The 13,901-nt window shown below is 47.6% G+C and overlaps 1 protein-coding gene across 2 annotated transcripts in view; it reads right to left on the bottom strand.

The window, feature by feature from the left end:
• The window catches only part of LRSAM1 (leucine rich repeat and sterile alpha motif containing 1), a 30,444-nt gene that overhangs the window by 15,602 nt on the left and 941 nt on the right, over positions 1–13,901 (bottom strand). For both annotated transcript variants that reach the window (XM_077283929.1, XM_077283930.1), the window contains exons 2-15: positions 10,926–11,030; positions 10,433–10,489; positions 10,290–10,334; positions 9,630–9,707; positions 9,488–9,556; positions 9,221–9,305; positions 8,676–8,797; positions 6,581–6,671; positions 6,343–6,473; positions 5,998–6,027; positions 5,179–5,301; positions 4,953–5,092; positions 371–415; positions 181–251 (exon numbers count right to left, since the gene is read on the bottom strand). In XM_077283929.1, coding sequence (XP_077140044.1) covers positions 181–251; positions 371–415; positions 4,953–5,092; positions 5,179–5,301; positions 5,998–6,027; positions 6,343–6,473; positions 6,581–6,671; positions 8,676–8,797; positions 9,221–9,305; positions 9,488–9,556; positions 9,630–9,707; positions 10,290–10,334; positions 10,433–10,489; positions 10,926–10,997 — 1,159 coding nt within the window. In that variant the 5' untranslated portion in view covers positions 10,998–11,030. The remainder of the gene's footprint in view (positions 1–180; positions 252–370; positions 416–4,952; positions 5,093–5,178; positions 5,302–5,997; positions 6,028–6,342; positions 6,474–6,580; positions 6,672–8,675; positions 8,798–9,220; positions 9,306–9,487; positions 9,557–9,629; positions 9,708–10,289; positions 10,335–10,432; positions 10,490–10,925; positions 11,031–13,901) is intronic.

Below are 13,901 nucleotides of genomic sequence, written 5' to 3'. Positions count from 1 at the left end.
GGTCAGAAGTACTATGTTTGCGGGTACATGCCTTTTTGGAAGCAAGTCCCATAAATCTTGCTTTATAAAACTCTGCATTTGCTCTTATCAGTCTGTAAGTGGGTGACAATATGTCCACATTTACAGCTGCTATGGGGTCGGATACTCAGCTGACTAAGGCACCTGAACGCCAGCACTTACCTGCCACTTCTTTACGGCGCAGATTATCTGCCTCTTCCTGCGTAATTGCCATCAGCTGTTCCATTTTAATCCTACAAAGAAGAAAATATATGAATAAATGGAGATAAATGAAAACTCCCAGCATAGAACAGCCCGCGTCTAATACTATAATGATGATGTTAACCCTTTCCATAGTCATTAATGGCCTCACCTCTCATCCTCCAGGGACTTCAGAATAGACGCACTTTGCTTCTGTCTGCAAATGAATGGTAAGGTTTAAAGACAGAGAAACCAGGAGAAAATCACACCATGCAAAGAAGAAAAAAAGAGGAGTTTGCATATATACCATGGAGGGGTTTCTGCTCTTTGGTAGCAGCTTGGATACACACAGGGTTTTTACATCAAAGCAGAATAAAGTTTACTGTCCTTCACAAACTTTACAGCTTCAAAATGAAACGGTCCTTTTTTTTCCAGCACAAATGAATAAGAACAGTCGTCTCTCTGAATAAGGCAAAATAAATCACGCGGTCTAACAAACTAGGTAATACAGGAACCTCTCTGTCTGCAGCGCAGACTATCCACCAGCCTCAGCACACTTCCCTACCGCAACTACCCCAGGTGCATTTTATTAGACCAGTAAGATCAGGATTGCAGTATGGGAGCGACCTTTCCCACCCAGGCTCTTTTGGTCATTCCCAAATCCCAAAACCCAGTAAAAAATCTAACAATCTCAGCAACATATAACGTACCTGCCATCCAAAACCTTACGTCTTGCTTTTATACATACCTCATCCCCTTCCTCCGCTGCCCAAAATCTGTGCTGGGTGCCATCTGCCAAAAAACAGTGAACCCTTGACAGACCACCCGCATTTCCAATTGGCTTACTGGGCCTCCTCTAGAATTGAGTAATTTTCTTGCATGGGGAAAGCCTTCTATCCAAGTAGACTATCAGGTGTTCCTCCCCATTTAACCCATTGGACATGACAGCTTCTAGCCCGACAGCCAACCCATCTGTCTGAACTATGAACGCTTTGGAGAAATCCGGCGCTACCACCACTGGTTACCTACAGACAGCTAGACTAAGCTCCTCAAATGCCCTCTCTCAGCCTCTGAAGGCTACTTAGCCATAACTGATTTTGTGCCCTTTAGATTGTTTAGAGGTGCTGCCATTACAGCAAAGTTAGGGACAACCCACTTGTAATGTCCTACAATTCCCAGGAATGCTCTGACCTGTTTTTTACATGAATGGGTGAGGCCAACTCTGTGTCGCCTCCTTAGAAAATTACCTCCAGGTGGGCTTCAGGACTCCTATAGAACTTTAAATTGACCCGAGCGTGAGGATCAGTGGTATCTCCTGCTTGATGACACTAGTGAGACCTGATAACTCCGAAAACATGTCCTTATTTTGGAGTAACAATTTCTGGCACTAATGTTTTTGGGAACACGACAAAGTTTCTGCCAGTTTAATACCCTCAAAGTCGGAATCTGATCTGGTCAACAAGCAAGAAGTTCCGAGCGGGTCCCCATCCTTCCAGGGATTCAGTGGGTTGATATGATATATTGGGAAGGGTTTCCTTTTTCCTGGTTGGTGTACTTTATAGTTTGACCTTTTCCACCACCTCATCGGGCACCTGACACTTGGTAAGGAACTTGCTCTCACCTGTCGGCACTAACACAAGTACCCGACCCCAGAACATCATTCAATGCTGTTATGTCTTTCAGAGTACCTTTCACCACTAAGTCCCAGACCTGGGCAGACCCATAGTTGTCCTGGGACTCCTCCAGGTAAGGGACACTGGCTTCAGAGCATGCTTCCTTATCCTCCTCTCTAGCCAGTACTGAAAAAGGAAATTCACTGGTTACATCATATGACCTTGTTACCATAGCCGGCCTTTGGCGGCACAACCAGATTACTGGGTGCTACAGCTCTAGCCCATAAGTCCCAGACCAAATTAAAATCTGGTCTGATAACAATAGCATGCAATAAGTCTTTAACCATTCCTACATGGTGAGACACAGAACCACAGTCTGTGCGTATGTCAACCTGGGCCATGGGATAGTTCTTGGAGCCTCAATGGATACACTTTACCCCCTCTACTTACTGCTCTACCCAGGGACTAGCAGATGGGGAAGTGTGTCAGTTAATTGTCCAACCTTACTCTCAGAGTCCAGTTATAGTCACACTGTTCAGTTATATTCACACCTGGCACAGCTGAGGTCCCTCACCAGGGCGAGGAATTGCACTGCATGCAAGAGCTGCAAAAATGAGAAGCATAGGCCCATGGAGCAGTACATCAGTTCTGGGGTCTAGTACAATGGACTGCTATATGACCCAGGGCACAACACCTTCAACAAACAATGGTACACGATGTACCCCTTGAATTTGGCTCTAGCTGCTGGATTTTTGAGAGCCCCTCAGATGTAGCCTTGGGCCCCTTCTTTTGGGTATCCCAGAAAGATGACCTCAGGCTCTCTTGATTGCTCAGGGAGTTCTCCACAGGTAAATATCTTTCCACGAGGCTCACAATTCTGGGGATCTCCTTCAGCAACCCAGTTTTGCATGGACTTAGGTAGTGAGTGGATAAATCGGTCCACTACCGCTCTTTCCATCATTTATGCTGGAGAGCAGATCTCAGGCTGCAGCCATTTTTGCACCAGGTGTAACAGGTTGAATATCTCGGACCGGGGACACTTGTTCTTATGGTAGTGCCAGAGGTGAACTTGTTGCACCCTGACTGCCAGGGTTACACCCAAACATGCCATAATCTCCACCTTCACCTTGCCGTACTGCTTGGCATCCTGCAGAGCAAGGTTGCAGTAAACCTTCTGCGGTTCTCCAGTAAACAGTAAATCACACGGCTAGCCAACTTGGTATTACAGGAACCTCTCAGGCTGTGGCACAGACTATCCCGCAGCTGTTATTCTCCAGCCTTAGCACACTCCACTACCACAACTACACCAGGTGCATTTTATTAGGCCAGTAAGACCCGGACTGGAGTATGGGAGCACTTTTGGTCACTCCTAAATTTCCAGAACCAAAATACAGTAAAAAAATAAAACAAATCTCAGTGACATACCTGCCATCCAGAACCTTACCTCCTACTTTCTTACAACAAAAACCCCATCACTTCTGCCCCAATATGTAAGAATGAGTATAAGCCAGTGTGATTCTCCACATCCAGCCATGCACCACCGTGATTCCCCACATCCACCCGTGCACCACCGTGATTCTGCACAACCAGCCCTGCACCACCGTGATTCCCCACATCCAGTCCGTGCACCACCGTGATTCTCCACATCCAGCCGTGCACCACCGTGATTCTCCACATCCAGCCGTGCACCACTGATTCTCCACATCCAGCCGTGCATCACCGTGATTCTCCACATCCACCCGTGCACCACCGTGATTCTGCACAACCAGCCCTGCACCACTGTGATTCCCCACATCCAGTCCGTGCACCACCGTGATTCTCCACATCCAGCCGTGCACCACCGTGATTCTCCACATCCAGCCGTGCACCACCGTGATTCTCCACATCCAGTCCGTGCACCACCGTGATTCTCCACATCCAGCCGTGCACCACCGTGATTCTCCACATCCAGCCGTGCACCACCGTGATTCCCCACATCCAGCCGTGCACCACCGTGATTCCCCACATCCAGCCGTGCACCACCGTGATTCCCCACATCCAGCCGTGCACCACCGTGATTCCCCACATCCAGCCGTGCACCACCGTGATTCCCCACATCCAGCCCTGCACCACCGTGATTCTCCACATCCAGCCGTGCACCACCGTGATTCTCCACATCCAGCCGTGCACCGCCGTGATTCTCCACATCCAGCCGTGCACCACCGATTCTCCACATCCAGCCGTGCACCACCGTGATTCTCCACATCCAGCCGTGCACCATCGTGATTCCCCACATCCAGCAGTGCACCACCATGATTCTCAATATCCAGCCGTGCACCACCGTGATTCCCCACATTCAGACCGTGCACCACCATGATTCTACACATCCAGCCGTGCACCACAGTGATTCCCCACATCCGGCCCGTGCACCACCATGATTCTCCACATCCAGCAGTGCACCACCATGATTCTCAATATCCAGCCGTGCACCACCGTGATTCCCCACATTCAGACTGTGCACCACCATGATTCTCCACATCCAGCCGTGCACCACCATGATTCTCCACATCCAGCCGTGCACCACCGTGAATCCGCACAACTAGCCGTGCACCACCGTGATTCCACACATCCAGCCGTGCACCAACGTGATTCCCCACATCCAGCCGTGCACCACCGTGATTCCCCACATCCAGCCGTGCACCACCGTGATTCTCCACATCCAGTCGTGCACCACAGCGATTCTCCACATCCAGCCATGCACCACCGTGATTCTCCACATCCAGCCGTGCACCACAGTGATTCCCCACATCCAGCAGTGCACCACCATGATTCTCAATATCCAGCCGTGCACCACCGTGATTCCCCACATTCAGACCGTGCACCACCATGATTCTACACATCCAGCCGTGCACCACAGTGATTCCCCACATCCAGCCGTGCACCACAGTGATTCCCCACATCCAGCAGTGCACCACCATGATTCTCAATATCCAGCCGTGCACCACCGTGATTCCCCACATTCAGACCGTGCACCACCATGATTCTACACATCCAGCCGTGCACCACAGTGATTCTCCACATCCAACTGTGCACTTGCGTAACTCTCCATAACTTGAATGTAATATTACATTTCTCCTGTAGAGGGCATTGCAGTTAGTTAACCTGTGATTCTCCTCCAGCAGATTAGAGATTCGGTAAGAGATGCCCTCTTCCATCCGTCTGAGCTGTTCCTGCAGGTTCTGCCGATCACTATGCAGCTGCCGCTGATGCTCTGTCAGTCCTTTCTCCAATCGCGATTGTTCCTGAGCAAACAGACGCAGACGCCAGTATATCTACCTGGTATTGTGGCTCACCAGCCTCACCCAGATCTGGGGTGCTGGGCACTCACCTCCCTCACAGTCTGTAACATCTCATTTTTCTGAGAGTTGCTCTGTAGAACAAGCTGTGCGTGCTCTCTCTGCCCCAGGTCCAGGCGACGCTCAAAATCCAGTTTTTCTAACATTTTCTGTTCCTGAAAATAACACAGAAGATGTGCGACGATGGAGATGAACAGAGGGGACTGATGCCACATACCACATTCAGAACCGGGCTTATGTGGACTGTACTTGGTTCGGGACCGATAGAGGACAGGTGCCATGGGCTGTGGGTAAACCAGTGCCCTGAAAACTAGAGGAGCGAGAAGAGCTAAGTAAATACCTGTAAATTTGGAGTAAGGTCTGAATAAAGTTGGGAGTCAGCTGTGTGGGTCTAAAAAAAATTAGAGATCTGGTCTAAGGTCTGAATTTATGTAAGAGTCTGAAATAATTTTGTGGTTTAGTGTCGGAATCTATTTAGGGTCTAGTATGGAGTCTGATATAAATCAAGGCTTGGTGTCTGAATTAATTTTGCTGTATGGGATCGGCATTTATTTTGTTATCTGGGGTAATAATGAATAGTAATATTTTTGAAGTCTTGGGTCTGAATTAATTTTGTGGTCTGGTGTTTGTTTTGGCTGTGACTTGTGTATTTCAGAATCAGTGGCTCAGTTTCTCCCCGCTAAGGATCTGGTCACATCTGAGCTTAGTGTTAGTACCACATTTTCCAATGATCAAGAGTTTAGGCTATGGACTATAATATAGACCTAGTTACTTTCAAAGTGACATAATTAAAAAAAAAATAAATTACAGACTTACTCTCCACACAGCCATTGTACCAGCGCAGGACTCACCTTTCTCTTCTCATATTCGGAAAATTTGTTCTGCAAGACAAAGATGACCAAATTATAACAAACATTATTCCTTCATCTGCCCCATTTATGTGATCACCTAAAACAAGCAGCAAATGCAAGCAATAATGTTTGCATTTACCACCAGCAAGCTGTGATCTTTTCCTCTGTGCATTCAAGGTATCCAGGTACAATATCCAGCACCTACATTCTGTTGCTGGCACTGGTAGGAGCAGTCATGTTTGCATTCTCTCCCAGCATTAGGGAGATGCTATAAGTGCAGGATCCCATTTTACACTTAGCTGGTCATTGTGACTGCTGTTCCCCGAATCTCTGCAGAATTCTGACCTGCCAATCAGTTTCCTCCTTCAAAGACATTAGGAGAGCGCCATCTATAGTGTCGGCGGCTGCATCGCAGGTGTCGTTCTCCAGGACAGACAGCAAGTACTGAGAGGGTGGGCAATAGTCAATGCCAAGCTCTGCAGGGGGGATAAAGAAATCTCAGTATGATGCAGACCCATTACACACACTATACATTTCAGCAAGCCCAGATAACCGAGCGGATCTCACCAATATGGATAGCTACCTTTGCATAGAAACTGCTGGATTGCCTCTGTGCCCTCACTGCAAACCGAAACCGGAGGAAAAACCATCCCTGAAGTGTCCAGAGTAAGAGTCTAGAAGAAAGAGTGAGAGTCCATTACTGCAGCACTAGACACCAAGTATAAAACAATAATATGGGCTGTAAGCAGATACGGGAAGAATACTGTAATTAAACAAGGCAATTAATAATAAAAAGTGTTGTCATTTTGTCCTTACATCTTATGAATTCCTAGAAAAGTTGGGTGACAACCACTACAGCTCCCAGTGTCATTTACCAGCTCCGCCAGACTCCTTACAGTGAATGTCCACTAGGGGGAGATCACTGTATACATTTATACATTGCACTCTTTGCTAAAGTAAGCAGTGTGCTCCCTCTAGTGGTAACTGTAACTTCTTTTTTAAAGGGAATCTGTCAGAAGGTTTTTATAATGTGCCAGTGCTTCTCACTAAATTTGAATATCATCAAAAAGCTAATTTATTTCAGTTCTTTAATAATGTAAGTGATACATTATTGGATTCAGGATCTCATTGCCTACATTACGCTGCTCTTGAGTGAAGTAGCAAAACCTTTTCTGACAGTTGATTTTTTTTTTTTTTTAGTTTTTTCACTTTTTGTTTTTTTTCCTCCAATTCTTCCAAGAGTCATTTTTTTTATTTTTTCATCTCCACAAGCAAATTAAATTTTTAAATTTTTTTGCAGGTTGACTTGCAGTTATGAATGACACAATTCACTAGGACAACCCCTTCTTGGTCTAAATGTTTTCACCCAGATAAAATAAAAAAGCCTTTACTCACCTCCCGTGTCGGCACCATTCTCTTTCTGTCGGCACTCACGGTGCCGGGACTCCTGTGTGGCTGTTAGGACATGTGACCCCGGTGCCCAATCAGCGGCGGCGTCACTGTTCTCGCCTTCAGAGAAATTGAACATCAAGAGAAAGTGAGACATTAGCTGCATCCCTGACTTCCTGTTGATGTTCATTATGTCTGAAGGTGGGGACAGTGACATCAGTGCTGATTGAGCGCCGCGCATCAAGTGTCCCAACTGCACAAAAGCCCGGGTATTGTGAGTGCAGACACCACTGGAACGGTGCCGGCACAGGAGAAGAGTATAGGCTTTATTATTTTATCGGGGCCAAATGTTTAGATCACTCCAGCAGTTTTTTTATTGCACCTCTGGAGTGGTGCTTTAAATGCATTTCACCTGCCCCAGTCTCATACTCACCTGCCGCCGCCTTCATCCTTTTCCCGCGTTGCTCCCGTCAGTCTCCGGAGAAAAGTAACCTACCGGCAGCACCAGTGTTTGATGAAGCGCACCGGAGATCTCTTTCCAATACAAGTCTATGAGAGCTTCATACTGGCCCTGTACTGGCTCTTACAGACTTGCATTGAGCTCTTGTGATGTAACTTCTGACTTCCGGACAGTCAGAAATTCTAGGTACAAGATGGTGCTGTGGGACCATACTGGCGTTGGTAAAAGGTGAATATAAGAACGGGGGCAGAGGGCTTACCATTTAAAGCGCAACTCCAGGGCTGAAAACAAAACGCTTAAGTTGTCCTTAAAAAAAAAAAATTGTGCTGCCATTTCCTCAGATCCATAAAATTTTGCTATGACTGGAGTTGTGTGAGCTCTTTTTTTGGGGTGCGGACCTGTACATTTCATTGGTACCATTTTGGGTTGCAAATGACGCTTTGATCGCTTATTATTGCATTAATACGATGGCCGAAATATATTAAAGAGTTTGATTTTTTTTTTCTTTCTGAAATATGGTTTTGTTTTTTTCCCCAGTCTTTAAAACTACTTTTTACTTTCCTTTTTCTTTTTTAAGCCTTCCTAGGGGAATTGAACCTGTGATTGTTTGATCACTTGTTCTACAGTATTGCAATTTATAGAGAAAGTCATGATCTACTATGAAGCCCTGCCTTTGGCTTCACAGGAGTACCAAGATGGTGTCCATGGGGTAATTCAGCTGAACAGACACCCTACAGCTGGTTGGGAATTCACAGGGCAGCAGCCATGGAGAGGAATGGACGCCACACCAGAACTGATATTTGTACTACATACCGGTTCTATCAATTACCTCTAATGTGCGGACATTGGCCAGAGCCGGAGGAAGCTCACTGAGTCTATTTTCGCTGATATTCAAAGTACGCAGGCAGCGCAGGCCACCAACGGTCGGGGGAAGCAGCTTCAGCTTATTTCCTGAAGGATAATTACGAACAATTAGTAAAAAGTGATCGCAAGATAAGCAGGACCCAGAGCCAGCAGACACACAGTCTCCGCAACCATTTTATTATGAAAACTTCCGTAACTTTCTACTTCTCTTTTTTTGTAGACATTTTACAATTTTTGATTCCTCACCAGTTTTAAGATCTCTGCTTGCTGTTAGTGACTGGATACAATCCGGCTCACATCCATTTACGACGAGGTTCAGGGCTGAATACAGATCTTCTCTCCCTACAGCTCTGTTTGGGTTTTTGGGGTCACCGAATTGGAAATAAAGAAGACTTCCATCCACTGACAGCAAGCAGAAACTTTGGAAATTGGCAAGATTTTAGAACAGATGATAAAAAGGAAAGTTACCGAAGGTTTTGCTGTGTGATGGTGACTATATTGGGCGCTCACCTTTCACATTCAGGGTCTGGAGTTGGATTAAGTTTCCTATGGAGTCTGGGAGAAAACGCAACACGTTTCGCTCCACGTTCAGCACCTGGGGATGAAAAACAGAAAGACTCATTTTCTGGCTGCCGAAATAAAGGATTTTCACAGCACATGGGGCAGAATTTCCAAATAATTGGCACTGCAACAAGGTCTGCTTCACCTGTGCCGGACCCACTACAACCCCCCACTAGAAAAATCACTTCTTGGTCCCCAATTCTTCTCTTCCTTTACCCGTAAGGACTTGAGTTGTCCTATGTCTGCAGGAATTGATGTGATTTGATTATCATGGAGATCCAGAACCTAAAAACCAACAACAGAAATTAAGTTTGGGAACAATCAGATCTGGAGATGAGGAACCGCAATGGATAATTACCTTTAAAGTGGCTAAATCTAAAATCTGGATGGACTTGGGGACCAGCTGCGATAAAAAATTACTATGAAGAATCAACACCTGGAAAGAAAAAAAATCATTAGGATTAAAAGTCCTGAAATAATCTGTGCTGTGTGAATAAATAAATCTGATCACTAAATGTTCTCCGATAGCTTTGGGTGCAGAGTCCGAGTCACTGCCTGATAGAAGAGCAGCATACTTATATACTGAAATACTCTGCGCTGCTCAGACCCTGCTCCATCCACTTCCAGTCTGCCAATCCCCCCTTACACCCTGCCATGGACCATGTAGCACATGAGAGTCCAGATAGCAGCTTCTCTATAAGATCACTGTCCTGAAATACTCAGTGCTGCTAGGATAAATTAATCTCATCACTAAATGTTCTCTGATAGTTTTGGGTGTTGATTCCCAGTCACTGCCCCATAGGAAATCAGCATACTCAACTAAAATATTCTGTGGGCCCTGATTCATCCACTCACAGACCCCTCTTTACATTCTGAAACGGACCATGTAGCACATGAGGACAGATAAAAGCCCCCTAAAATACAATCCTCCTGAAATGGTAAAGAAATGCCTTGTATTGTTATCCTGCATCCTCCTTCCTTTCCCCATACTTTGGGGGCACCAGACTCCATTACTGACCTTCTTCTGCAGGACCCGACAGGTGGAGAAAGCAGCATCAGGGACCTGAAATCCAGACAAAGCGAGAGGATGGGGGTGATGACTAATGATAAGAGGTAACACGAAGGATGGATAGATATTATACCGACAGATCATGGTGTTACCTCTGACAGTTCACATTTGGAGATGTCCAGGATTTCATCAGCGCCGGCTTCCTTCGCCTGAATATAGACAGATACAGTTATTCTGATTCCAGGAGCTCAAAAATAAAAACACACTGATGCAGCAGAGCCAAGTTTTTTTTTTTTTTTGTGCTTTACCTCCAGTCCTAAGTAAATCTACAAATACCACAGCAGACACACTCAGCTCTGCTACATCTGTACTTCATCTAATAGATCTCAGATGGCATTAGCTCTGCTGAATCTCCGCCATAAGAGCAGATAACGAGAGTGATTGCCAGGGCCACTCTGTTCTAGATGACGATGTTGGGAATGAGACCGGAGCCCTATCTAGAACCGGATGAGCTCCAGCTCCTCAGCCCAGCACACTGCTGCAGAACATCCTACGAGGAGATCAGTTCTGTCTGATGTCATCTCCTGGCACCAATGTTCCATGCTGGAAGAAGAAAGCAAGCAGCACCGTCCTCCCCGCACTCACCAGGCACATCTGATATTCTAGGCGTTTTCTCGCCTCTCCGCTCTGCTTCTTCCTGAAGAAAAGCGGCATCATGTCTGGTGGCACGCTCCTCGGTCAGATAGCGAGCTGTAACAGAAGACATGCAGAGCTCGAGCCTCCGGAGACTATACAGCCTAACTAGTCTATTGCTCTACGGGACCACTCCCTGACAGCGGCTGCAAGCAGAGAGCAACCGCACACTGACACTTAGAGGAGAGAAGAGAACACTGACAGGAGAGAGCAGCCGCACACTGACAGCAGAGAGCAGCCGCACACTGACAGCAGAGAGCAGCCGCACACTGACAGCAGAGAGCAGCCGCACACTGACAGCAGAGAGCAGCCGCACACTGACAGCAGAGAGCAGCCGCACACTGACAGCAGAGAGCAGCCGCACACTGACAGCAGAGAGCAGCCGCACACTGACAGCAGAGAGCAGCCGCACACTGACAGCAGAGAGCAGCCGCACACTGACAGCAGAGAGCAGCCGCACACTGACAGCAGAGAGCAGCCGCACACTGACAGCAGAGAGCAGCCGCACACTGACAGCAGAGAGCAGCCGCACACTGACAGCAGAGAGCAGCCGCACACTGACAGCAGAGAGCAGCCGCACACTGACAACAGAGAGCAGCCGCACACTGACACTTAGAGGAGAGAAGAGAACACTGACAGGAGAGAGCATCCGCATACTGACAGCGGAGAGCAGCTGCACACTGACACTTAGAGGAGAGAAGAGAACACTGACAGGAGAGAGCAGCCGCACACTGACAACAGAGAGCAGCTGCACACTGACACTTAGAGGAGAGAAAAGAACACTGACAGCAGAGAGCAGCTATACACTGACACTTAGAGGAGAGAAGAGAACACTGACAGCAGAGAGCAGCCGCACACTGACAGCAGAGAGCAGCCGCACACTGACACTTAAGAGGAGAGAAGAGAACACTGACAGGAGAGAGCATCCGCATACTGACAGCAGAGAGTAGCTGCACACTGACAGCAGAGAGCAGCCGCACACTGACACTTAGAGGAGAGAAGAGAACACTGACAGCAGAGAGCAGCCGCACACTGACAGCAGAGAGCAGCTGCACACTGACACTTAGAGGAGAGAAGAGAACACTGACAGCAGAGAGCAGCCGCACACTGACAGCAGAGAGCAGCCGCACACTGACAACAGAGAGCAGCCGCACACTGACAACAGAGAGCAGCCGCACACTGACAACAGAGAGCAGCCGCACACTGACAACAGAGAGCAGCCGCACACTGACACTTAGAGGAGAGAAGAGAACACTGACTGCAGAGGGCTGCCGCACGCTCGCACCAGAGGGCTGCCGCACGCTCGCACCAGAGGTCGGCCGCACGCTCGCACCAGAGGGCGGCCGCACGCTCGCACCAGAGCGCGGCCGCACGCTCGCACCAGACGGCAGCCGCACGCTCCCACCAGACGGCAGCCGCACGCTCACACCAGACGGCAGCCGCACGCTCACACCAGACGGCAGCCGCACGCTCACACCAGACGGCAGCCGCACGCTCACACCAGACGGCAGCCGCACGCTCACACCAGACGGCAGCCGCACGCTCACACCAGAGAGAAGCTGAGCGCGACCGAATGCTGACACTGAGAATTAAACACACAGATACTCTAAAACAGGAAGGGGAGAAGCTACATAACAATGTCCACCACTACTGGCAGTGTCAGGCTGTTCTAGATTACCCCTGTCTGACAGTCAGTGCCATCAGAGCAATGCCCCAATAAATGACTCATTGTAAAATCCAGTAATGTCCTGATTATGACAGATTCCATATAAAGAGGAGCGGCAAAGGACACATATATAATCAGTGAGTAAAGAGTATTGATTACAGTCCTCACACATACAACATCAGTGATTCACCTACAGGCATACCGACATCCAAAAAAAAAAAAAGTGTAGAGACTCAACTGGCTCAGCTCTGCTCAACCTGTCTATCAGCTGTAGTGTAATGTTCCCGTATGTCCAGCATCACTATTCTCAAACACCGACCAGTGGTACTGTCTGCTGAGCCATATATCTAATCCTATCCTGTGTGATACTGTCTGCTGAGCCATGTATCTAATCCTATCCTGTGTGATACTGTGTGCTGAGCTGTGTATCTAATCCTATCCTGTGTGATACTGTCTGCTGAGCTGTGTATCTAATCCTATCCTGTGTGATACTGTCTGCTGAGCCATGTATCTAATCTTATCCTGTGTGATACTGTCTGCTGAGCCATGTATCTAATCCTATCCTGTGTGATACTGTCTGCTGAGCCATGTATCTAATCATATCCTGTGCACGGTCTGCTGAGCTGTGTATCTAAGCCTTCCCTGTGTGATCCTGTCTGCTGAGCTGTGTATCTAAGCCTTTAATACCAAGGTGTAATCACCTTGTGCCACCTAGATACCTGTGAGAAGATAATTCGCATTCCTCTGCTGTATACAGAAACATCCGCAGTCTCGGGGTTATAGTCAGTGATAATCCAGCAGCGACAGAGGAGGAGAATATTCCTCGCCTCACATGTGATATAATCCAATATTATCGTAATTGGACCATCAGACAATCCGGTGACTTCTTTACCATATCCCTTCATTATTTGCATGTAATATCTACTGACACATACAGTGGGGAAGGGAAGGAGTGGGCTCATTGTCTATGTACAAACAAACAAGCAAAATGAAGAAACTTTCTGCTGTTTGCAATACACAAGAGCAATGTAAATAACACAGATAATGTAAGGAGGTTTCTCCATATTCAGCACAAGATGCCGGTTTTATTCCTGCAGTCTCAGATTATTCACGCCATCATGAGCAGAGTCATTAGAGCCTCGGGCTGTTACGACCTGACGCATTCTCAGACAGCAGCTTCTGGTTTCGTTCCTGAGGACCCCCAGCCCGGCCCTCACCGGCAGCCGTCTCCAGATCACCAGTATTCCTGGGTTTGCTGCAGC

The sequence above is a fragment of the Ranitomeya variabilis genome, chromosome 2 (genome assembly GCF_051348905.1).
Source record: "Ranitomeya variabilis isolate aRanVar5 chromosome 2, aRanVar5.hap1, whole genome shotgun sequence".
NCBI lineage: Eukaryota > Metazoa > Chordata > Amphibia > Anura > Dendrobatidae > Ranitomeya > Ranitomeya variabilis.
The sequence above is the reverse complement of the archived record's forward strand: the minus strand, read 5'-3'. Positions and strand labels throughout refer to the sequence as shown.